Source organism: Rhinopithecus roxellana, chromosome 18 (assembly GCF_007565055.1).
Source record: "Rhinopithecus roxellana isolate Shanxi Qingling chromosome 18, ASM756505v1, whole genome shotgun sequence".
Lineage (NCBI taxonomy): Eukaryota > Metazoa > Chordata > Mammalia > Primates > Cercopithecidae > Rhinopithecus > Rhinopithecus roxellana.
Genome location: NC_044566.1, coordinates 61,770,518 through 61,797,182, shown reverse-complemented (window position 1 = coordinate 61,797,182; position 26,665 = coordinate 61,770,518). Strand labels below are relative to the sequence as shown.

At 45.7% G+C, this 26,665-nt stretch overlaps 1 protein-coding gene across 3 annotated transcripts in view; it reads left to right on the top strand.

The window, feature by feature from the left end:
- ALOX5AP (arachidonate 5-lipoxygenase activating protein) overlaps positions 1-26,665 on the top strand; it is a 46,157-nt gene that overhangs the window by 5,972 nt on the left and 13,520 nt on the right. The window contains exons 1-3 of one of the 3 annotated variants that reach the window (XM_030922242.1): positions 15,661-15,803; positions 16,778-16,870; positions 23,858-23,957. In XM_030922242.1, the coding sequence (XP_030778102.1) occupies positions 15,734-15,803; positions 16,778-16,870; positions 23,858-23,957 (263 nt within the window). In that variant the 5' untranslated portion in view covers positions 15,661-15,733. Of the gene's footprint in view, positions 1-15,660; positions 15,804-16,777; positions 16,871-23,857; positions 23,958-26,665 lie in introns of those variants that run through there. The other 2 variants (XM_030922243.1, XM_010367080.1) reach the window with 2 other exon arrangements.

Sequence of the window (26,665 nt, the reverse complement as noted above, 5' to 3'; positions counted from 1 at the left end):
TCATTCTCCTCATTTCTCCTTACTTTCTTGCTTATTATCTGCTCTAGGTATAGATTTCAGAAAACTAAGCTTGTTACAATCCTTCATAAAATAACCAGGCTGGTTAGGGCATTTCCAAAAGTCAATACTGTTTAGTGACTATTCTCTGTTTAATCTATTTTGATTGTCCAGGGTCATCTTTTGCTATGTCATAGGTGGTTGGCTTCTTCTAGAGAAGTGAGACTATGGACAAGTTCCAAGTGAGTGAGGCAACCAGTTGGGATGTTCTGCTGAAAAACTCATGTCAGTTCTAATTTGTGATTGTAATTCAATCACAGTCTGAGAACAGTAGGACTGTGGTTCAAATGTTCTGTTCCCTTTTTTTTTTTTTCCAGAGGATAATTTTATTTGTTTGTTTGTTTGTTTTGAGACAGAGTCTTGCTCTGTCGCTAGGCTGGAGTGCAGTGGCCTGATCTTGGCTCACTGCAACCTCTGCCTCCTGGGTTCAAGTGATTCTCCTGCCTCAACCTCCCAAGTAGCTGGGACTACAGGCGCACACCACCATGCTCAGCTAATTTTTGTGTTTTTAGTAGAGACAGTGTTTCACCATGTTGGCCAGGGTGGTCTTGATCTCTTGACCTCATGATCTGCCCACGTTGGCCCCCCAAAGTGCTGGCATTATAGGTGTGAGCCACCGTGCCTGGCCTCCAGAGGATAATTTTTAAATGTGCTTTTGCTTTTGGAAAATATGATTGGCATTTTTTTCTAATTTTCTAATATGACACACTGTCGGATGCTATGGATTACTTAAACCCTCTGGCCACCTAGAAAGATCTTTAAGTGGTTCTCAACAAGCTTCAATGTAAATTGTATTATCTCTCAGGATGTGTGAGAACATCTGTTTTTCTTCTAATGCAGTAAACATATGAGGGTCTCTTGGGATATCTTTTAAATAGACTTAATACAACATCCAGGAACGATAACAAAATATAATCACATTAATAAGGGAATGTGAGCATTTCATATTAATAACATTGGAACCTTATGTTTAATAGTGTTAAAAGTTGACAAACATGTAGGAGTCAGAAAATTCAATTAAAATTATCACAGTACTATGAATTTAGCCACATCCTGTGTTAGTTATGAAATCCATTTAACACCACAAACAATAATATTTTTAGCCAGTTTATTCAAAAGGAAAACAGGAACTAAACCACTTTCATGCAGTATATAACTCTGTTAATATGGTCAGGCTAATTTTGCTGGGGGAAGGAACTTAACTTTTGAATATTTGAATGCCCAGTCATTTAATCTGAATATCCTATTTCCTTGCATGTTGCAAAATTTCTGTCAATAAAAGGCAGAAAAAGAAATCTCTTCTCCCTGCTCATCCCTAAGAGAATGGGTTGCCTGTACTCTGAGAGCATTTTCTAGGGGGCACAACCACTTTTCTAATTTTCCTTCCCAGTTCTCTGTGGGCGCAGATGCTCTTTGGTTGAAAGCGTTGTAATTCAGTCCCAAGATGAGGTATGGATACTGAATCCCTAACCTAGATCTGGGGACCCCATAGCCACACACCAGGGAAATGAAGCTTGTCATTCAGTTCTCCAGTCATTGCACAGGGTTCATGGACTCTTCACTGATCCTACCGGACGCTCCTTCTCTCTGCTAGCCGAACACACATCTCTCTTCTCTATCAGGAGGCCATAGGAGATGGGCATTCATTTTTAATACACATACATCTGCATCAAGTTTAATTTTGCCATGTCTCAATCAATCCACTGTCAAATGGGTTGTTTGAGGGCTATGGTGCTTATCAAACATTTACTCAAGAATAGCCAAAGTCAGCCAAGCAAGGAGAATTTCAGCAACATTCCCAAATGGCCCCAACTAAGTACTGTAAGAGTCAGGATAGCTAAAGGGTCTTGAGAGGGACTTCTCAGGCAGTGGCACCAACATTCATCTGGTTGTTTAAGTCAGAAATCTGAGCACCATTACTGACTCCTCTTCCTTACCGTCTATCCCTCACTAAGCCTTGTAGCTACTATTTAGCAAACAGACCCTCAATACACAAATTTCTATCTAAGGCCATGGCCACCATCCTAGTCTAATCCACCATCTCTTCTCTGGAACAGATCCCAGCTGCTCTCCCTGTCCCTGCTGGTCTCTCCAGTCTGCGTTCCACACTGCAGCCAGAGTGCTCTACTCTACAATGCAAATCCATTTGTGAGACTCCTCCTCTTAAAATCCTCAAATGGGCCGGGCACGGTGGCTCAAGCCTGTAATCCCAGCACTTTGGGAGGCCGAGACACGTGGATCATGAGGTCAGGAGATCGAGAGCATCCTGGGTAACAAGGTGAAACCCCGTCTCTACTAAAAATACAAAAAAACTAGCTGGGCGAGGTGGCGGGCGCCTGTAGACCCAGTTACTCAGGAGGCTGAGGCTGGAGAGGCGGAGCTTGCAGTGAGCTGAGATCCGGCCACTGCGCTCCAGCCTGGGCGACAGAGCGAGACTCCATCTCAAAAAACAAAACAAAACAAACAAACAAAAAAAAAAAAACAAAAAAAAAAAATCCTCAAATGGCTTCTCTTTGCCCCCAGGATCATTTTGAAACTCCTTAATGGAACCAGCGCGGCCCTTTGTGATGTGATTCCCCAACCCCTCCCACATCATCTTTTCAATCAGATTTCCCACTCAATGGAAATTTTTTCAAGTCCTCAGGTTCATGGTGACTTTCTCTTGCTCAGGATCTTTGAATATATTGTTTCTTCTTTCCTCCTGTATTTGCCAAAACACCACTTCCTCTGGTAAGATTTTCCTGACATCCTCTATAAAAAAAAGATTGAGGAAGTTGACTACCCAAAATGTTTCCCATTCATTCCAAGCTCTATTCAAGGCAGTAAAGTGCCCAGCAGACAGATTACATTCCTCGTCTTTTCTGAAGCTAGCAATGGCCATGCAACAGCATTCTGGCCAATAAGATAGAAGTGGAAGTTGAAGGGTGGGATTTCCAGGAAAGCTCATTGAAGAGGTAATTCCTCATTTCACTGCTTACTCTTTCCCGCTTCCTAAAATGCAGTGCAGATGGCAGACACCTCAAAGCTGTCTCAGGCAATCAGGTGATGTTAAGGCAGAAGCCCGCTTTATGATGGGTAGAACAGGAAGAAAGAAGGCACCTACGTTCTTGTTCAGCTTGGACCACACCAGCCCTGGCTTGTCTACCCCTGGAATTCCTTTAATGAGAGGCAAATGAAAGCTTACATGTTTAAGCCATTGCTTATTATTATTATTTTTTATTTTTTGCTTATACGCAAATGAACTTAATCCTAACCAATATTAACACTAACTGGTTCTATTGCTTGGTACCAAGCCAGTGCATGACACATGGTATATGTGCTCAGTAAGTATTTGTTGAATGAGTGAATAAATGAAAGAACATAGAGGATATATAACATCCAGTCCTCCTGCCCAGATGTCATCTGATCCTCTTTAGGATCTGGGCCTGTAAAACTGTATCTGATATAGTTTGAATATTTGTTCCCTACAAATCTCCATGTTGAAATTTGATCCCTAATATTGGAGGCAGGGCCTAGTGGGAGGTGTTTTGTGTCATGGTGATGCACGGCCTGTTGCCGTTCTCACAGTAACGAGTGAGTTTTTATTCTAGTGTCCCTCTCCAGTCAATATCCAGCCCTAGCCCCAGCTCTAGGCAACCACTGATCTGCTTTCTATTGCTATAAATTGTACTTATCTTTTCTAGTGTTTCGTGCAAATGGAACCATACAGCATTCACTCTTTTGTGTCTGTCTTCTTTTGCTCAGCACAATGTTTTTGAGATTCATCCATGTTGTGTGCCTCAATAGTTTGTTCTTTCTATTACTGGATAATTCCATTATAAGAATATACCACAATTTGTTTATCCATTTACTGCCTGATGGACATTTGGTTGTTTCCAGCTTTGCACCATTTTGAAACCTAAAGGCTGCCAGTTTTGAATAAGACCCCAGAACAATGAAGGTAGGCTGTGTATACAAGCTCAGGCTGCTGGGCAAGCTGCTCTGCCACTTAGGCCTTAAGACCCAACTGACATGATGGTGCTTAAAGTAGCTGCAGTGGAAAGGGAGGCTGTTGGAGCCTTTGGCAGGCCTTTATAGGTGAACCCAGCATAGCACCTAATGATTTGGAGCAAAGCTGTCATTCCCTGAAGATAACTATTCTCCTTTTGAGAAACATCTTCTAGCTACTATGAATAATAAACACAAAATGCATCACCATGGGCCACCATGTTGTCTTTTGACCTGAGTTGTTCATTGTGAACGAGAGTCATCTGACCCAAGGCAGAAAGTTGGGTGCACACAGCAGTGTTCCATCATCAAATGGAATATGAGATTGGGCCCAAGTAGGTCCTGCAGGCACAAATAAGCTGCAAGAGCAAGTAGCGCAGGCCCTTGGCCCAGCCAGTACTGTTGCCAGGTTGACTGCTCCCTCCCAGTCTGCCTCTGTGGCTTCACGGGGAGTTTCCTATGCCTACTATGCCTACTCGATGGACGAAAAAACAAATTGGAGCACAGTTTATAGTGCCGGTACTACCCGAAGTGGCTAGCTGAGGCACTCCAGCTCCACTCTGGGGTACCCCTGAAGGACAGTGCCAAAGGAAAACCCCCTCAGTGGGCAGAACTTGGAGCAATACAAGTGGGTGTTCATTTTGCCTAGAAGAGAAGATGGCCATAAGTTACAGATTTACACAGAATCACAGAGAGTGGTTAATGGTTTAGTCTGATGATCAGGAACTTCCAAGAGACTTGATTAGAAGACTGGTGACAAGGAGTCCTGGGGAAGAGGTATATGGATAGAATTCTCTGAATACACACAAAAAAATGAGAATATGTATCCCATATGAATGTTAACCAAAGAGCAGCCACAGCAGAAGAGGATTTTATTTTTTTCACTTGATTTTTTTTTTTTTGAGGTGGAGTCTCGCTCTGTTGCCCAGGCAGGAGTGCAGTGGCCAGATCTCGGCTCACTGCAAACTCCGCCTCCCGGGTTCACGCCATTCTCCTGCCTCAGCCTCCCGAGTAGCTGGGACTACAGGCGCCCGCCACCTCGTCTGGCTAGTTTTTTGTATTTTTTAGTAGAGACGGGGTTTCACTGTGTTAGCCAAGATGGTTTCGATCTCCTGACCTCGTGATCCGCCCGTCTCGGCCTCCCAAAGTGCTGGGATTACAGGCTTGAGCCACCGTGCCCGGCCCAGAAGAGGATTTTAAAATCAGCTGAGTAAGATGATTCATTCTGACAGCATTAGCCAGTCTATTTCCCCAGCCACTGTTGCCCAACGGGCTTACATATATCATGACCAGGCGGGCAGGGCTATGTATGGACACAGCAACATGGATTTCCACTCATCAAGGCCAATTTGGCTCCAGCCATTGCTGAGTGCTCATCCTGCCAAGATAGAAATCTACGCCAATATGGCACCATTCCCTGGGCTAGAAAACCAACTGGTGGAAGGTTGATTACATTGGACCATTTCCATCATGGAAGGAGCAGTGCTTTGTCTTCCTTGGAATAGACATTTACTCTAGACATGGATGTGCCTTCCCTGACTACAATGCTCTGCCAAACCCACCATCCATGGGCTTAATTTTATTTGTTATAAAATTTCAGCCACCACTGCTTCTAACAAAGGAAGTAATCTTACAGCAAAGGAAGTACAGATATGAGCTTCTGATCACGGGCTTCACTGGCCTCGCAGTGAAGCAGGTGGCCAGATTAGAACAGTGGAATGGATTTTAAAGGCTCAGTGACAGCACCAGCTGGGCAGCAACACCTTGCTGGCCTGGGGTTATGTCCTCCAGGATGCTTTAAGTCAGTGGCCAATACATGATGCTATTTCTCCCCCTGTCAAGATTCATGGGTCCAAGAATCATGAGGTCAAAACGGGAGTGGCTTTTCTCACTACCACCCTGGTGTTTGAGTAGTAATTTTTCCTTCCCATTCCTGTAACTTTGGGCTCTGCTGTTGCAGAAATCTTAGTTCCTATGGGGGAATGCTTCCATCAGGGAGTACAATGGTGGTTCCACTAAATTGATAGCTCAGTTCGCCGTCTTCTCATGCCAGTGAATACACAAGCAAGGAAGGGGGTTCCTTTCCCACCTGGGGTGACTGATCCTAATTACCAAGGAGAAATTGGACTATCACTTCACAATGAGGGTGAGGAGTATGTACTCTATGTGTCTGTGATTAATGTCAATAGAAAGTGACACCAACCTAGTACACAGAGGACTGATTGTGGTCCAGGCCCTTCAGGAATGAAGATTTGAGCCACCAGGCAAGGAACTTGGACTCACCGAGGTGGGCATATTCCAAGGAGAATATTTTATTTATATCTATCTATGTCCATCTATATTCCATCTATGTTTCCCTTGGAATTCCTATTTATGAACATGGGGAATTCCAAGGGGAAGATAGAATGAGTAGTGGAAGGTAGTTATAAATGTCAGTCAAAAACCACACAACCAGTTTGCGAAATGAGGAAGGTGATAGTGTTGAATATTTCTTGTTTATCTTGATATAAATGTATTTGTGCATATATTAACCAGTTTATTCATTTATTATTATTTTTTGAGATGAGCTCTTGCTATATTGCCCAGGCTGGTCTTGAACTCCTGGGCTCAACTGATCCTACTGCTTAGTCCTCCGAGTAGCTGGGACTACAGGCATGCACCACCACACCCAGCTAACCAGCTTTTTCCTATTCCTCTATTCAATTTCTCTACTATAAAACATAATATGTGTTAATGGTAGTTAACTTTATATCTCAGTATTAAGTTACAAGATATCAAAAAAGGAATGTGACTTAGTTACAAGCAGAATGAGTATCACTCAAAGATGAATAAAGAGAAGAGGGTTAGTGCATTTTCTACTGGATGAAAGAAAGTTTCATTGTTAGGCGGAAGCATGATTTTGCCTTTTTTTTCTCCCCCAAAGTCTCACTCTGTGGCCCAGGCTGCAGTGCAGTGGTGCAATCTTGGCTCACTGCAACCTCTGCTTCCTGGGTTCAAGTGATTCTCCAGCCTCAGCCTCTAGAGTAGCTGGGATTACAGGCGCACCAGGCTACTTTTTGTATTTTTAGTAGAGAAGGTGTTTCTTCATGTTGGCCAGGCTGGTGTTGAACTCCTGGCCTCAAGTGATCCACCTGCTTTGACCTCCCAAAGTGCTGGGATTACAGGTGTGAGCCACTGTGCCCAGTCAGCATGGTCTTTTTGGAAGGCAACTTTAGCATGGTTAAGAGGTGCGAATGGATGCTAAGCTAACACCAGGTAAGCCCTGGTAGATTTGTATTGTGTCAATGTGCCTACACTAGAGCCATGTTTCCCCAAATTCACTTTTCCTATGTACCTCTGGATTAGTGTGGGCCACTGGAGACATTTCACATGAGATGAGGAAGGTGGGAGTGAAGGAGCCGTATCTTTTTTTTTTTTTTTTTTTTTTTTTTTTTTTGAGACAGAGTCTTGCTCTGTCGCCCAGGCTGGAGTGCAGTGGCCGGATCTCAGCTCACTGCAAGCTCCGCCTCCTGGGTTTACGCCATTCTCCTGCCTCAGCCTCCCAAGTAGCTGGGACTACAGGCACCAGCCACCTCGCCCGGCTAGCTTTTTGTATTTTTTAGTAGAGACGGGGTTTCACCGTGTTAGCCAGGATGGTCTCGATCTCCTGACCTGGTGATCCGCCCATCTCGGCCTCCCAAAGTGCTGGGATTACAGGCTTGAGCCACCGCGCCCGGCCAGGAGCCGTATCTTTTTACACTAAGCAGGTCAGGGAGGGCATGTGGCTCTGTCTCACATTGTTGGGAATCTGCCCATCATCTGGTTGGCTTAGGTCAGTGGCTGAGCTCACAGCTGTTCCAGCTTCTGCTGGAAACTCCTTCAGTTTCTCTGACTGCTCTGTGATGAAGGCATCAGATTCTCCTGCAGAAAACCCCAACGCTGAAGTTGGGGCTTCATGTTGGTGAGTGATAGATACGGGTTCCAGCCCATCCTGTGGTTTCTTGCAAATTTCAGTGTCAGCTCAGGCTTGCGGGTTTTGGGTTGTCCTTGCTTCTCACACTTCATGCCTTTCTTCCCTTCCTGAGAGTCTCCCCTTTAGAGTTTAGGATTCAGCCCCAGTCACAGAAACAGCAACCTCACTGTTAAAGGTTGAATTGTGTCTCCCCAAAAGGTAGGTTGAGGCCCTACCTGCCAGGACTTCAGAATGTAACCTTATTTGAGAACAGCATCATTGCAAATCTAATTAATTAAGATAAGGGCATACTGGCTCAGGATGGGCTCCTAATTCAATACAACCAATGTCCTTACACGATGGCCACAGGAAGACAGAGACGCCAGGGGAGAACACCATGTGCTGATGGAGATGGCGGCAGCTGCCAGCCAAGGATTATAACCAGAAGCCAGGAAGAGGCAAGAAGGAATCCTCCCTTAGTGATTTTAGACGGAGCATGGCCCTGCCGACACCTTGATTTTTAGACTTCTATTCCCTAAAACTGTAAAACAATACATTTCTGTTGTTTTAAGCCACTCAGTTTGTGCTACTTTGTTACAGCAACTCCAGAAAACAAAACCACACTCAGACTGTTTAATCAGCCTCCTTAATTGCATACGGTCTAATCCCTATAATGAATCCCTTAAAAATGTGTGTGTATATATATTTAAAAATATAAAATATTGTCTAGTGGTTCTGCATCTCTGGTCAATCCCTGACTGATACAGAATATGTATTTCCATTTCTAATGATGAAATACCTGAGTGAAATTTCTAGGACATACGGTAAGTGTATGTTTAGCTTTTTAAGAAACTGCCAACGTCGGGGAATTGCTTGAGGCTAGGAGTCCAAACAGTCTGGGCAACATAGTGACACCCTGTCTCTATGAAATAAAAAATATTAGCAGGGTGTGGTGGTGTGTGTCTGTAGTCCCAGCTACTCAGGAGGCTGAGGTGGGAGATTCACCTGAGCCCAGATCTTTCAAGTTATAGTGAGCTATGATCATACCACTGCACTCTAGCCTGGGTGAGAGTGAGAAAGTTGGTCTCTAAAAAACAAACAAACAAACAAACAAAAAGGAAACTGTCAAACTCTTCCCAACATGTTGCCGTTTTTACATTTACCATTTTACATTCTTACCAGCAATGATTGATAGTTCCAGTTGCTCCATACCCTTGCTAACCATTCCAATAGATGTATCGTGTTATCTCATTGTAGTTTTGTGTTTCCCTAGTGACTAATGATGTTTAACATCTTTTCATGTACCTATTGGCTATATGTATATCTTCTTTAGCAAAATATCTGTTGTTATTTGAAGAGTGGAAATTTTACATTTTGATGAAGTCTAATTTATTTATTTATTTATTTTTTACTTGGATGGCTCATGCTTTTTGTGTTATCTAAAAAATATTTGCCTTCTTCATGGTCACAAAGACTTTCTCCTATGTTTTCTTTTGGAAGCTTTATATTTTTAGTTTTTATGTTTAAGACCCACTTCTAGTTATAATTTGTGTGATTTTTTGGAAGGTTCAAGGTTCATTTTCTTTCCCATAAGAATATACAGTTGTTATAACACCCTTGTTAAAAAGACTTTCCTTTCCCCATTGAATTACTTCATCAAAAATCAACTGAGCATATATGGGCATCATGAATTTTAATCCTATCTGAACTGAATGTTCCCAAGGCAGGCCATGCCCATGACTGACCTTTCCTTGGATAGCCTACAAAACAGATAAAGCTAAGTCTGGAGCAAAGAAATCCATGTCTAACCTGTTGTTGTTGTTGTTGTTTTTCTTGAGATGGAGTCTCCCTCTGTCACCTAGGCTGGAGTGCAGTGGCGTGATCCTGGCTCACTGCAATCTCTGCCTCCCAGGTTCAAGCGATTCTCCTGCCTCAGCCTCCCAAAGAGCTGGAAATTGCAGGTGTGCACCACTACGCCCATCTAATTTTTGTATTTTTAGTAGAGACAGGGTTTCACCATTTTGGCCAGGCTGGTCTTGAACTCCTAACCTCAGGTGATCTGCCCTCCTCGGCCTCCCACAGTTTTGGGGTTACAGGCGTGAGCCATGGCACCTGGCCTTCACCTTTGTTTTCTTACACCACACACTACGTGATGTTTTCCATATGCATGTGTCATTTGCTTCATTTTCCTACAAACGCATAAGCAATACACTGTGTGGTGTGAGTTTGTAATGGGAAAAGGAAGGGGTTTTGCAGATACTACATTGGCTTCCTGCTATCTGTGTGAATGGCTATGGACTTTGCCTTCTATTTGTTCACTTTGCACTGATATGATCAGCTTACAACTTAAGATTCTAGAGAAAGAAGGTCATATCTGCAAAGCACTCTGAGCATGTGTGGAGTTTAATCAATAGCATATGAGTTACAGCAAATTCACTATCTTTGTTTCTTCAGCTATAGGATGGCATGAGGATTCATCTCAATTTAGTTCAATTCTGTTCAGAACCATGAGCTAGCCGTTCATGGAAGGAAAGCCCACCTGATTGTGGCCGGGGAAGGAGAAACGACACTTTAACCAGGTTGATTTGGTTCTCACAGACACCACTGGCATGTGACATCTGGAACAGACCATGCCTGGTCTCTCTGTTTATGTCACTTATCATTCAGATCAATATTGGTCTGAATATTCTTGAGACTAACTGAAATGAAAAGGAACTGTTGTGTAACCATCCATAATTCCAGCCTGTAGACCTGGGCTGTATTTCTATGCCCTTCCTGGCACTGATCCCACCTCCTGCCCCTCTCCCTCACCACCAGTCAATCCTCGTCCTAATGAACAGAGAGGGCAACCCTGAATGGGGAGTGGAAGGAAGAGATGTCATGAGATGGCAACGTGTACCCTGAAGTGAGGACGAAGGCTACGTGAATGTTGTAGGCTGACAGCCGGGCATAGTGGCCCCGTTGCCATGGAGATGGAGGCATGTTGATGCAAAGTGTCTGCACAGCTCCTAGGATTTTTAACAGCAGCTGGGCAGAGCCTCGGTGTCCCTGAATTGTTGCCCCCCTGAGTCACTCCTTGGCCCCAGCTGTCCTGATCTCTGTTGACAAATGGTTGTCCTTCACAGTCAAACTACTAACAGTACTCTAATTAATGAATGTGCTAATTATTCTTGCCTACTCCCAGCACATTTGTCTAACTAACCTGTCACACACAGATCAGTGCAGCATATGCATAATTATGGAGGGCGCTGGGAGCAGGGGATGGGCGGGAGAGGGGTGGGCTGTCGCTGTGGGATATTTCTTGTAAAATTACCTTTGCTAACGGTCAGATGTCGTGGGGATATGTTATTTCCCGTGAAGTACATATGTCTTCCTTTCTTTCCTTTCTAAAACATCTCTCTTCAGGGCTGAGGGGCCAGTGCTCAGTGCTTTAGCCTGCAAGGGGATTGCCAGGCATAAATGTAGAAGGACCAGGGAGCCCCAGGTTCTGAAGACGACTCCAGTAGCACCACGTAGGGTGATTAAAACCCCAGACTTTAAAGCCAGACCGGCCTGGGCTTGAACCCTTGTTCTGCTCCTTGCTATGTGGGTCTTTGCCTTGACCATATATATATATATTTTTTTTAAAGACAGGATTTCCCTCTGTTGCCCAGGCTGGAGTGCAGTGCTGAGATCACAGCTCCCTGAAGCCTCCATTTCCACAGCCTCAAGCGATCCTCTTGCCTCAGCCCCGAGTAGCTGGGACTACAGGTCTGCCACCACGTCCAGCTAATTTATTTTTTGTAGAGACGGGGGTCTTGCTATGTTGCCCAGGCTGGTCTCCAACTCCTGGACTCAAGCCATCCTCTAGCCTTGGCCTTCCAAAGTGCTGGGACTACAGGCGTGAGCCACCGTGCCAGGCCCTTGACCACATTTTGAACCCCTTTGAACCCGTTTCACTTTCTGGGCAATGGGAGGGGGGTAATTCGTCCCTCAGAGGGTTGCACTGAGGAGCAAACGTGAGGCTCTGGGTACAATGCCCAGCACAGACTAGGTCCCCACGACACAGCCGCTCAGTGCCTCCAAATTCTGGGCTGCTCTGGGCTGCGGCCAGGCGGTCTTATGCGGGAATCCGGGCAGGCAGGGCAGGCTGCGCTCCCCTCCCTGGCTCTCCCGGCGCCCCTCGTCTTTTTGTTCTGTCTCAGCAGCTCTCTATTGAGATGAATGGCATTTCCAGAGCTTCACCTCTGATAAGTGCTCCTCTGCAGCCGCAGCCTGAATCTTAATGTGTGCTCTGTAATTTAATGGCCGTCTCAGCTATTAACACGCTCTTCCCGCGTGAAGTGGACTCCCTCCATCCCCCGGCCTCTGCAGGTGCTCTGCGCGCCGGCTGCGGGTGACTCCAAGGAGCTCAGAGCAGGGGCGCCCAGCACCTCTCCAGGTGCCTTTGGACCTTCTACAGCGCGAATGGCTGGACTTTTCTCCCATGTATGGGGCCCCAGAAGGTATGGGTCCCTGCGTTCCACGGAGCCCTGAAGGTTTCCAGTGGTGGTGGGGGCTGACCATGTTGGTCCCCGTAGGTGCTGTTTTCGTGTGCCGGCAGATTGGGATGAGTTTTAAAGACAGAAGGGTGTAGGATAGAGAAACTTCTTTAAAAACTGGAAATTTTAATCTGGGGATTATAAGTATTGGACCATCAAGTGCAACAGTAAATACACGTCTCATTCCCTCCTCCCAATTTTTCTTTGCGGGGTTAGTCCCCCTCTGCCATATGATAATTGTGAGAACTACCAGGGTCTTCGTTCTGCCATCTGGCTGACCTCTCCAAGAGTGGACACCTGGGCAGCCTGGGCCAATGAGGCTGTCCTAAGAGATTAGATGAGAGAAGTCAGTCTTTGACAGGTGATGGAAGCTGTAAAATGTAGAACTCCAGAGATGGTGCTGTCTCCAGGAAACAGGCCTCCAGAGAAAATACGTTTGACATGCTAAGAGAAGCTGAAAGAGAATGAGAGGAGAGATTGAAAGAAAGAGACAAAGGTAGAGAGAAGGGGAAGAGAGAGAGAAAGGGACAGAAGAGAGAGTAAAAAGAGGGGAAGGGCGGGAGAGAAAGAGAATCCCATTTAAGAGTGCTACATTTAAGAGAGAGAGAGAAAGCTCTCTAGCTCCGAGGCCTAACCACATCTCTACTCTTTTCAACTTCGGTTGTCAGATTTTTAGACTCTTTGAGTGAATAAATTCTCCTTTTTGCCTAAACTAGTTTGAGCTAAGTTTCTACTGCTTGCAACTGGAATACTTTGTAAGAGGACTGGCCTTCACTTCTGATGCATTGTCACTAAGATGTGGTAAATGTTAGAAGGGCTAACTCTTTATGGGGTTCAAACTCCTTGGCTACCAAAACCAAAACATCCCCTGAAACTTACCAAACTGCAGGTATGAACTGGATCTCACTAAGGTGAATATACAAATCTTGCAAGTGCTGAGCCCTAACCAATCTTGTAATAACTCTGTGGTAGTTAATTTTATGTCAAATTGATTGAGCTAAAAAATGCCCAGGTAGCTGGTAAAATGTTTTTTCTGGGTGTGTTGGTGAGGGTGTTTCTGAAAGAGATCAGCACTGGAATCAGTGGACTGAGTAAAGAATTCCCACCCTCACCAACGTGGTGGGTGTCATCAATCTACTGAGGGCCTGAATAGAACAAAAAGTGGGCAAAGGGGCAAATTCCCTCTTCTTCTTGAGCTGGGCCATCCATCTTCTCCTGCCCTTGGACACTGGAACCCCTGGTTCTCCAGCGTTTGGATTCAGACTGGGTCTTGCACCATTGCCCTCCTTGATGATCAGGCCTTTGAATGCAGACTCATCTTCACCAGCAGCTATTCCGAGTCTCCTGCTTGCCGATGGCAAACCATGAAACTTCATGGTCTCCATGAGCATGTGAACCAATTTCTATTAGAAATCTGCCATATATATATATATATATATATATATATATATATATATATATAAAATGACTAAACAATGTTTGAAAGGCAGAGGAGGGTGGATCACCAAGTGGGTCAGCTCTGCCCAATCACAGAAAATCAGGCTCTCAAAGTATAGAGAGAGTGCAGAGCCCAACCCAGTCACAGGTGCATGTGGAACTGTACCTCATTGTCTCTCTCTCTCTCTCTCTCTCTCTCTCTCTCTATATATATATATATATATATATATATATATATATATCCATATATAAAAATCTATATATATACACATATGGAGATATGTGTGTGTGTATGTGTATATGGAGATTTATTCATTTATTGGTTCGGTTTCTCTGGAGAGCCTTGGCTAATATAAAGTCTACACTCTACAAAGTGCCCTAGGTACTCAGGAAGTACCCAAGTGTGTCATGACCAGCCCGACTGCCCTGGCTGCTGGCTTCCCTGCATGCAACTCTGCACACTGCCTCCACCAGCCTTTCTCTTGCAGCTGAACCGAGGGCACTCAAGCTGGCCTCTGGCACTGTATGTATGAGGGAGCAATATCTTCCCCTACACTGACCTCTTCCAAGCCGAGATGTAGCCCTCCCTGCTGCCACCAGTTACAGTGGTCCATGTTCCCTTTCAAAGTGAAGTTTTGATAAAAGCACCTCTTAACCAATGCCAAATAGCTGAGTCTGGTACAAAGATTGCAGATATTTTGCATTTGCCATGTAACCTCGGAGGGATTGCCATTCACGCTGAGCTGAGCTGCAGAATACCAGACAGCCACCTCACCCACCTGGCAGGTCCACTCTTACACTTTCTCAGAAAGCACAGTCACTCTACTCTTACTAAGTTGAAAAGAATTTCCAGGAAGGTGTTTCTGCAATTGCATCAGAAAAGCCAGTTGCAGTGTTTAACAATCCTTTGGAAACTTCCCTTAGGGATCATCTGTAACTCCATTTCTGCCTTTTGCCAATTATTTGGTTTGGTTTTAATTCTTTGGTTTAATTCATTAATTCCTTTTATTACTTTTCTCTGAAGAAATGGAGATATCAGCTGTCCCTCCCCACTGCCATTGATTCCTTCCTTCATTCAAACCTTATGTGGCTGCTACTGAGGGCCCTACTGTGTGTTAAGTGTTCACTTTTTTTCTTGGAATTCAAAAAAGAAGGACAGTACTTGGGGCACAGATCTTTTGGTGTTCTATACATTTTTTTAAAGTTTCATTTTACATTTGTGTGTGTGTGTGTGTGAGACAGAATCTTTCTCTGTTGCCCAGGCTGGAGTGCAGTGGCATAGTCATTGGCTCACAGAAGCCTCCAAGTCCTGGGCTCAAGCGATCTTCCCACCTCAGCCACCCAAAGTGCTGGGGTTATAGGCTGATACCACTGTCTGACCTGAAAGTTTTGGGTTTTCTTTCCCTTCTTTCTCTTTGCTGAAGTCAGAGATGATGGCAGCTTCCAGATTCTCTGGTGCCTGTGCTGGGCTCATGCTGGTCATAGTCTTGGATCCAGGATTCATTCTGGAGACTCCCAGGGAAGTTTCCCATGACAAGGAAGTGTAGGAGAGTGTGCTGGCTTTGTCTCCTCCTCTGCTAAGCCCTGCTTCTCCTGGTAGGTCACACTGAACCACAGCCAGGGCATTTTGGTGGCTAGTTAAAAAAAAAAAAAAAGGAAGAAGGAGGCACTGTGTAATTGTGCTGGGGATATTCAGAAATTCTAATGATGAAAGAGTGCAAGCTCTCACTTCCCCTTCCTGTACAGGGCAGGTTGTGGGGCCGGAGCCAGAGCAGTCCTCTCCAGAGAGCCTGAAGCAAACATGGATCAAGAAACTGTAGGCAATGTTGTCCTGTTGGCCATTGTCACCCTCATCAGCGTGGTCCAGAACGGTAAGGAAAACCTTTTACTCAGGGAAGGACAGAAGGGGAGATTTTCTTTGATGGGTGTTTGGAAGTCAGGCTTAAACTATCATGTCTGTGTGTGCGCATGCACACACACTTTTACCTTATCTTTATTTGCTTCTTTTTATTTGACTGTATAGCGTTGTGTGTATTTCTGTGCAAATTTGGCGTTTTCCTTCTCTTAGTCTTTCACTTTCATGGTGATGACTGGTCCCATTTTTAGAGCCAGGGCTGCAACTTAAAGGCTTTTGCTAAAACCCTTACTGAAGTGTCTATGATCAGCATTTTAGCTACTGATTAATGTAGCCAGGCAAGAGGTGGAAGGTAAGAAGACTAGAAAGGGAACATGATATACACATTTACGCAGACACGGGGCTTTTCTAACTTCTGCAGTGCAATTGAAGTTCCCAGTCATCTGCAGTCGAAAAAGAGTGATTTTGGTAGGTGTGTAGGAAAAATCATCTTATTATTTTTCCTCTATATTACTTTTTTCTTTTGTTCTTCTGAAGAAACATGGTGTTTTTTTTTTGTGATATCTTTTTCTTCTCTAGCATGTATAATTTTAGAAGCATTTTTCGTATGCATTGTATACTTCGGAAAGAGAGAGAGAGAGAGAGAGAGAGGAAAATTGTCCTGCTCAGCATTTGCATTTCCATTATTCCGCTATTAGTTAAAAAAAAAAAAAAAAAAAAAAACACAAGCAGGATACCTAGATCTGGAAAAGGGAGGACTGTGTAGAGCTGTCTCCCTAAAGTTCTGAGTTAGGACTGCCTCAGACCACTTTCATAAGTATCTCCAGTGCCTTTGTGTTTTATATTTATTGAGATAGAGAAAAAAAAAGAGTAATTACTAAGGGCAGCTGCTGTAGCTTCGTGGTGATTACTGAACATTGATACGCTGTCACGTTTTGGAACTTTGAGTATTTAATCACTTTGGGATATTCTATTTTCCCCCATCTTGAGTGTGGACAGATGATGGTGATGTAGCCTCCTGGACACAGAGCAAGCCTCCCCCTCAGCCTCCACGCCAGAAAGGCCCAGCTTCGTACACTCCAAGTATGTTTTCTATAAGAACTATACTTTGTGATTCTCTGACCCAAACATTTTTTTATACTAAATTACATACAATGAAGTTGTGGCTCAGAGAGGGAACAAATGGCTTATTTAGGCCACCATTTCCTTGAGCCGTTATGGTTTCACACGGGGCTCCCTTGGCCCTGTAAAGTGGCAAGGATTCCTTTATTCAACCTGCATACATGTACAGAGACCCTGTTCTGGGCCAGATAGTATTCTGGGTACAGGGGGATAGAGCAGGGAACAAAACAGCTACAGTGATGGACAGGTCGGCCTGCAGCCATGCCTGCAGTCTCTGCGAAGGTAGCTGTATGGGTGGGCAGGTGGCCAGCGCTTATTCAGCTCTAGTGAGATCTCCCCTCTGGCCTCTCCCCTGACACCCATCAATAAAACTGAGGGGCATCGGTGGACAGGGGACCTTGTGCCCCCTCACCTGTCTGTGCAGTTAGGGCTGAACTCTGCTACGAAGTTTGAGTTCACTCTGTCCGGCTCCCTCTCGATTCAGAGCTGAGCTGGGGGAAGCTTCAGAGCTCTCCATTTCAAGGACAGGTTCTCCTCACCTCTCCTAATGGAAGTGCACTAGGGAACTGGCCCTGTTCTGCCCAGGGCTTTATCCTGGGCTTTGCCATCATGGTTTAGCAAACCCTGTTCAGATTGAGGTGGGTGTGAGATTTCGAATTCTTTTTGACAGATAGGATTAAGTCTTCTTCTGTGGGACAAGTGGGAGGTGGAGGTACGATTAAAGATGGCCAGATGTCTGAGTCCTGACAGCCACAGTCTGGAGATCTAGACTTTTTAGAGACCACAGGGCACAGTGGCCTCACTAACAGAGTTCCTGGAAGTGATGAGTGTGCTGGGGGCTTCCTGGTTGAGGAGACACCAGCACGGACCAGCAGGGAGCTAATTTTTTGGGCTGGAGTGTGATGGCCTGCACGTCACTGCCTCTGTCCCTCCATTGTCACAGCTGCCCCTTGGGAGCCAGCTGAGGCAATGTGTGGTCAGAGTGACTTTGCACAGTTCTCCTGCCTGTGCTCAGTAAGAGAATTTCTGTGGTCCCAATGAAACCACAGAAAAACCCCTCATATACCTCTCAATGGAGGTGGCAAAATATTCAATAACTTGGGAGGTAACACAACTATTTGTTTTTAACTGTGAGTTTTTAGGTAATCCCAAAGATCCAGATGTATGTCCACGCCTCTTTTTGCAATTCTAATTCACCTCAATGTTGCAACCATAGACCTACCTTACAGAATTCAAAAAAAATATGCAAAAACCCTGCCTTTCTTCTTCCTCATACCCTAAAATGCCATTGTGAACACTTCCTGTTAGTTAAAGAAAGATTTCCATGGTGTTACCAGGCACTGCACCCAGTCTGTGTCCTAAGACAGTGAGGCACAGTCCCACATGCGCCCGTGACTGCCCTGGGCCCTGCACTCTCTCTGTACTTCGAGAGCCTGATTTTCTGTGATTGGGCAGAGCCGGCCCACCTAGTGCAATGTCCTCCTCTGCCTTTCAAACATTGTTTAGTCATCAAGATCTTCCAACTTGTAACCCTCTCCAGCTTGATCCAGCAGAATGCAGATTTGGAAAAACAGAACGAGTTTAAAATACATTGTTCTAAGAAACCTGGACCAGAACTATCGAAACTTGGTTTCCCAGAGAATGCAGCAAATGGGCTCATTGGCCAATACTATGGCACTGGCTTTTGAGAAAAGAAAGGCTTCATTGCAGGGCTGGCCAGCGAGGAGACAGGAGTTGGGCTCAAATCTGTCTCCCCAATTTGGGGCTTAGGGCAAGTTTTAATTACATAGATGCGTTTCTTATGAGTAGCAGGCAGAGAGCCTCCAACTTCTCCAGCCAAGATACCAGCAGCTTGGACGTGATGCAAACCTGGGAAGCACATACTGTATTTGGAGAAAGTGATCAGGAAGAAATGTGAACTGAGGGGAGGGGCTCAGTGCCCCCGAGCTACACTTAGTGATGGCAGAGGAAGAATGCCCTCCTGCAGGAGGCTGTTCCGCATCTGCTCTGGTTGAGGGGGAGCTGGCAGGTGCCTCCTCCAAGTTTTGGCGACATTATGGCCCTGCAGTCATAAGGATTTGTGAATCTAGTGCTAAGGAGGGAAAGGGAGCTGCTGTTACTATTTCTACCCCAACACATACACACACTCACAAGAAACCTCACAAGCACCATATTGGAAGACTTTTCCATCCAACCTGGGGTTTGATAGGCTCTAGAAACAGAATCATAGACTCATGAAGTTCCCCCAAAGCAGGAATCTTCCTTATAGTAACCCCCACAGCTGCTTTTTCCTGAACACTGCAGTGTTCAGAAAACTCACCACCTTCCAAGCTTGCCTTTCCAATTGTTGCATGGATTGAAAGCTTGCCTTGTGTGAAGAATGGTGCTTCCTGTGGTGCTTAGTATTATCTCATGTAATCTTTGCACCACTTAATCCTCGCACTTACCCACTCACGCAACTGCCTTTGCAGAGACTGGAGGGGTCGCTGTAGGCTGACCTTTCCTTCACTGTACCTGTTTTGTTCCCTGCTTTAGTCCCCTGCACCCAGGACACTGCCTGGCACAAAGACAGGTCTTTATAAGTGTATGCAAGTGAATAAAGAAATATATTATTATTATTATTGAGTTTCACTCTGTCACCCAGGCTGGAGTGCGGTAGTGCAATCTCAGCTGACTGCAACCTCCGCCTCCCAGGCTCAAGTGATTCTCATGTCTCAGCCTCCTGGGTAGCTGGGACTACAGGCATGTGCCACCATGCCCGGCTAATTTTTGTATTTTTAGTAGAGACAGGGTTTCGCCATGTTGGCCTCGTTGGCCTCGAACTCCTGACCTCAAGTGATCCTCCTGCCTCGGCCTCCCAAAGTGCTGGGATTACAGGCGTGAGTCCAGCCTAGAAATACATACTACATGATTTATTCCTGTTTTACAGATAAGCAAAGTGAATCATGGAGAATTTGGACCGTTGGTTGCAAGTCCCAAGGTCAGGAGTGGCGAAGCTGGGATTAAAACCTAATCATCTGACTTTAGAGAGTAGACACTTGCTCCATGCATATTGCCTCCAATTCATTCATTCAAGCGCTCACTGTTCAAGAAGTTCTTTCTTATGTTGAGCTGAAATCTGCAGCCCTGTGCCTTTTATCCAGCAGTCCTGGTGCTGTTCCCTAAAATCACTTAGACTGTGCCTGTTCTTTCTGTGTTTACAGTGTCAGCTGTCACATCCCCCACTTCAGTCTACTGTTTCTGGAGTCCCTTGCCATTGGGTCACCTCTCCTCTTCCTGTGTTCTTTCTAAGAATACCTATGCAGATAGGTGTCTTCTGTACAGGGAAGCTGTTCCTGAGATATAGACTCCAACTCTGTTAGAATAATCTACGTATGAGTTACTTTTTCGAGAACCATGTGTCATTGCTGACTCATATTAACTCTGTGGTTAACTAAAATCTCAAGATCTCTTTATGTTTGTTGAGAAACTTACTTAACTTCTCTGGCCCTCAGTTTCCTTCACTGAGCAGTGGAGTGATTGATAACCTCCACATGTGGTTGCTGAAGGTCTTGCACAAGATGATATAAAGTAGCTAGCCGGGCCCACCTACAGCAGATGCCTCCCAAGGGTTTGCAGCTATCTCTCTATCTGTGTCTTTGTCTCTCTCACACTGGTTTTGGCTTACTGTTAGCAGCTAGCTGCGATAAGTGTGTCTATGGTCTTTGCCTGCATTGTTTCTGTAGCATACTGCAGGATTACAAGAGGTTGGGGAGTGAGGGGGCGGTGAGGAGTAGACAAAGGCAGCCAACTCTTCCAAGTTTAGCTTAGAAGGAAGGAGAGGTAAACCCTAGTGGAATGTTGGACTGAGGCAGGTTTGTTTTTGTTTTGTTTAAAGGGTAGGGAAGATCTGTGGGTGTTTCCAGGATAAAGAAAAGGAGAGAATAGGATATTAAAGATTCTGGAAATGGGAGAAGGAGCAATGAAATACAGACTTGAAGTCAGTGGCATGGACAGGGTCAAGATCGCAGGTAGAGGTCACAGCCTTAAAGAAAAGGAAGGGGCTTGGTTCTCTGAGCAAGGAGGGAAAGAAGAGAGGCAGAGGCAGAGAACTACAGCGTGTGGTGCTGCTCGTTGCAGAAATAACGTCTGCCTTTTAATACAGTCATCCCTCCTATCCCTGGAGGATTGGTTTCAGGACCTCCCTTGGATATCAAAATTCATGGATGCTCAAGTCCCTGATATAAAATGGCACAGTATTAGCATTTAACCTACACACATCCTCCATATACTTTAAGTAATCTCTAGATTACTTGTTTTGTCTTTTTCTTTTGAGATGGAGTTTCACTCTCGTCACGCAGGCTGGAGTGCAGTGGTGCAATCTCAGTTCACTGCAACCTCCGCCTCCTGGGTTCAAGTGATTCTCCTGCCTCAGTGTCCCGAGTAGCTGCGATTACAGCCCCCCCCAACTCCCCCAACAACTGGCTAATTTTTGTATTTTTAGTAGAGACGGGGTGTCACCATGTTGGCCTGGCTGGTCTCGAACTACTGACCTCAGGTGATCTACCTGCCTCTGCCTCCCAAAGTGCTGGGAATACAGGTATGAGCCACTGTGTGTGGCCTAGATTACTTATAATACCTGATAGAATGTAAATGCTATGTAAACCGTTGTTATACTGTATTGTTAAAAAATAGTAACAAGAAAAATATCTATACATTTTCAGTACAGACAAAATGTTTTTTGTTTTGTTTTGTTTTGTTTTAATATTTTTGGTCAGTGGTTGGTTGACTCTAGGAATGCAGAACCTGCAGATACAGAAGGCTGATTATACTAGCCCTGTTTATGTGTTCAGAGGCAGGGAACACCATCTTGGGTTCTGGAAAGAAAACAATTAGGATCTTCTGTCATACTCTGGCAAAAACAGATCTTTGGAATGGACAGGTGTATTAAACCCTGTGGAACTGGCTGGGCCCGGTGGCTCACGCCTGTAATCCCAGCACTTTGGGAGGCCAAGGCGGGTGGATCACAAGGTCAGGAGTTTGAGACCAGCCTGGCCAATACAGTGAAACCCCGTCTCTACTAAAATTAGAAAAATTAGCTGGGTGTGAATGACGCATGCCTGTAGTCCCAGCTACTGGGGAGGCTGAGGCAGAAGAATCGCTTGAACCCTGGAGGCTAAGGTTGCAGTGAGCCGAGATCACGCCACTGCACTCCAGCCTGGGCGACAGAGTGAGACTCTGTCTCTTTAAAAAAAAAACAACCCTGTGGAACTGATGAAATCCCGCGGGGAGCTTCACGGTGACAGCAAGAGGAGAAACACATCACCATGTGACCCGCAGAGTTTGAAGTCCCGGCTGCACCGCTCCCCAGTGGCGGGGTGACTCTGGAAGGTCGCAGGGTTCTTACCTACAGAGTGGGAACAGTACTACCCACTGCAAAGAGTGGGTGCAAAACTCAGTGACAGAATACATGGCAAGTGCCCATCACATTGCCTGGGATGAGGTGGGCCCTTCCTTTATGCAAGAGACCCTACAGATACACTTAAAGTGGGCACATTCCTACAGAAGGAGTGTTATTTGTATCAAAAAGAAAAACATGAAAGGCTTTTATTCCTATACATAATAAAGCACCCTTTTAATGTCTTTTTGAGGAGGATAATATGAAATTGATGAAAAAGAACCCTGTGGTTGGATCCCTGACAATCACATATATCCCCTTTTTCACTCTTGAAAAAGGAGTAAAGGAATAAAATAGAAGAGGAGAGAGGGGAGAGAGACCTTCACCCCCCATCATCCAATCTATAGTCAAACCCTCCAGACTATGTCTCCTTGGCGTCTCTGACACCCCACCGCCACCACCTCAGTCGACTCCTATCTTATCCCCCGTTCCTGGATCTGATTCTGCTAAGTACCTGCCACACTAAAGACAGGGTGGCTTTCTGATGACTACATTCCTCTGCTTAAACCTGTCAGTAATTCCTTGTTGTTCTCAGACAGAACTAAGTTCTGAATTTCTTCACACAGCTCTCAGCAAGGTCACAGTCACCCTGCTAGGCCCAGGTGCAAATCTCAATGGTCATCTTCTTGAAGCCCAGGCTCAGTTATTACTTTGTCATTGGGGCTCACGCCCCCACCCTCTTGCATGCATCAAATGGCCCCTTACCATGCCCTTCTTTGGCCCATAGCTCAGCACACTGTATCATTTCAATTTATGTATTTTGCTTACTGTGGATGATCTGTTTCCTCCTCTGCTGTCCTCACCAGAGCATCAGTTTCTCAAACCAAGGCTCTTTGTCTTGTTCTTGGGTGCAAGCTAAATGTCTGGCACGTGGCAAGTGGTCATAGATACATGTCATTGAAAGAACAATTCATCACCTCCCTCTTTGGCCTTGTCTGTGGTTCTACCAAATCCCACTTTCTCCCCAGCAGCCTCCATTTCCCCTCCTTGGCTGGACATTCTGAACCAAAACAGTTCTTTCCCCTGGACCTTTGCATATTCTGTTCTCCTAATGTAGAGTGGCCCCTCTCCCTCCTTCTGCTTGGCTAATTTCTACTTGTTCTTCAGATTTTATCTTAGGTGTAATTCCCTCTAGGAATCCTTCTGTGACCCAACATGGAATTAAGTTGCCTCCTTTGACCCTGAAAGCACCGTGTACTCAATCTTATCTTGGCATGACTCGCTCTGCTGTGTGGAACACCTGCTTTCCTTGTTTGTCTGTTCCTTTAGGCTGTAAGATCCTGGAAAGTGGGGGCCGTGCCTTGCTCACAACTGCGTTTCCAACACCAAACACAGCGTTCATTAGAGAGCAGCTGCTGAGTACATTTCTGCTAAATGACAGTTGATGGAGGACATTTAGGGCTGTTTGGAGGTCAAGTCAAGGAGGCGTTTAACATTGTAGTAAAACAAGGAAGGAACAGGCTCCAGAACATGCCCACAATGAACCAAATGCAAACCTTTTTTGTTGGCAGGATTCTTTGCCCATAAGGTGGAGCATGAAAGCAGGACCCAGAATGGGAGGAGCTTCCAGAGGACGGGAACATTTGCCTTTGAGCGAGTCTACACTGCCAAGTGAGTCTAAACCCTGATGTTGCTAACAGGTGGGGGCAAGGGCAGGGGGATCTCCTTCTAGGAGTGATGACACCCTTAATACCACATGTCTGTCTGAGCCAACTTTCTGAGCGCCAGGGAGCTAAGGAAGGTTGGATTTCACCAGAGAGGCTTTGTGGACACCCTTCCTCATCTTAGTGAGTGCTAGTGTCAAAAGAAAGGGAGTGGGGATATGGGGCGCGTTGGCGGAGTGAGGTGTGATCTCTGCAGCTTCAGAAAGATCAGAGGGAGTCATTTGGTTAGGGAAGTTGACCTATTTCCTGTGGGGTTAGACCAGGGGTGTTGTTGTGAACACCAGCCATGACTCACCAGTCGCCTTCAGAAGCCACAGGCAGGACACGCTGGTGACAGCCTTCAACTCACCTGCCCCTCACTTTCCTGCAGGTGGAAGTCTGGAGGTGACACCAGTGCATTTTCTAACACAGGGGCTTCTTGAGCAACTAGAATAAGAACAAAAAGAATGGGGACATTACACAGGTGCTTTCCCCCTCTCTCATTCTTTTCTTTGAATAAAAAGGCTGTTCGAAAACACCCGAGCAGCTCCTAAAGATGGGTGCAATCTATTCAGGATGCAAATCCGAATGAATGTTATTCAAATCCTCCTCTCTCCTTTATGGAGAGTGTATTTCAAGGCTCAGCCAGCGGTAGGTGTGTTGGGTACTATGGACTACAGACTAGGGGCCTGTCACAGAGGAAGGCCTCATGCTAGGGAGCTAAGGGAGGAGCTGGCCTTCAGTTCCAGCTCACGAGCAACTTTGATGTCCCCAGAGATCCTTCCAAAGGGGGAGTCATGGTCACCCAAGAAAAATGCATTCAGAATGCCAAGAATGGTGCAAACGCAGGACAAAGATTCACACCGCAGGGCTGGAGTCCCTGGGCTCGCTGCTGGCACCATGGGAGGGAGGCTCCCCTTCAGCGGTACCATTGGTTTCCCGTGAATTAAACTGGCTTCAAGGGATCTCGACTGAACAGGCCTACATCACACTCACCGATATACTTTCTCTTCAGTCCTCCTCATCGAGGTATTTTTAATTGTTTCAGTGAGGTGTAGGCAAGCGGGAATTGGAAGGAGCGTCTCCTCAGCTCCCTCCCTCCGCTCCGAAATTGCTGGGCCGCTCTTGAACACATTAGTACGGTAGTCACAGTCTGACCGCCTGGCCCCTTGCCCTCTTTGGGCATTTTCCTTTCAGACAGTCCCTGAACACTCACAGTGCTGCTGCAGCGGGCCACCCAGATCTCCCTCTTTCTGCATGCTCCCACATGCTCTGGGCTCCACTCCCTTCTCCCAAGCACTTCTGTCCAGGGCTACTCCAGCAGTCCAAGCTCAAGGAAATCCTTTGCTAAACTGATTATAGAGAGGTTTCTATTTTAACATCTAGGCCTTCCATGTATTAATTCTCAGAACTAACTTAAGATGTTGAAAGGTGTGATTTAAGACATTTGAAAACCATTTGGAGGAGAATACAGAAATTGTGTCGGTTGCTGTCAGCCTCTTTGCACCATCTGCAGAGAAAAATACTAGGGTCCCACCTCGGACACATCCACATGCAAGAGGTGCAAAGGTGTCTCTGATGAGGCAAGGTCAAAACTTCTCCCCAGACGAAATCCAAAGACAGCATTCCTACTATGCTCTATCAGTTTGGAAAGAGAAACTTCTGCCAGGTGAGTCGCATTCTCACTGGTCACGTTGTGTTCCTATGGACTCCTCAGCTCAGCCAGTTTGGAGAAGTTATGGCGCGATTTCACTGTTTGTGGTTAGAAGTTAGGTTTCCATTTTGCTGGCAATGAAGAAGAAATGGAGCAGGCCAGGCTGTGTAGTTTCTGCCATGTTCCCCCAGGAGTGAACAGCTCTGTTTCTAAGAAGCCATGGTACTCAGACCTGGCCTCACTGGTTGCCAGCCTCCAGATTGCAGAAGTGCCCTTTGGTTGGTGGTTGTGCTGTGTCATTTGGGAAGGTCGTTTGGAAGTTCCACAGTCATTGTGGGGCTCCAGAGATGAAAAGTGTAAGAGGATAGTGGAAGGTGCTTATTGCCGCTCAGGCATCCCCACTGTGTGGGTGCTTCAGCCCAGCCCTCAAAACCCACGGGTCTGTACACTCAACCTCCATGAGAGGGAAGGTGAAGGATGAGGGAGGGGAGAGCCAGCCATGGAAAGGTAGGAACTAAGCAGGCAGGGTGGAGAGTTTTGCGTAAGATAAAAATTGTCTAGATACTTCTGAGGTTCTATTACAAAGACCACTTCCTCCCTGGGCTTGCAGAGGGAGGAAGCCCTCTTCATGTATCTGTGTGCCTGTCTGGGTTGTAAAAAGGGCCAAAGATCAATGCAGCAGGCAGCTACATGCTGGCAAAAGCCAGAGGCAGCTGGTCTGTTTGCCTGTGTCAGGAAACCACTGGGAATAGGGTTGTGTGTTATTCTAGGAGAAAGTCGTCCCAGGAGCAGCTTCCCCAGGGGCATCCAAGAACACTGAAAAGGGTTACAAGATGACCCATGAGGCTGCAGGAAGAAATGAAGCTTTACTCATTTTTAACATATACACGGACAGTAGTATGTGTATGTAGTTTATATGCAAATATACTTGTTATAAGGTTGCATGCTCAAAATGTTTGGTTGATGGTGTGTGGGATCATAAATGTTTAGTGACCATGGCTATCAAGGAAAAATAGCATGAA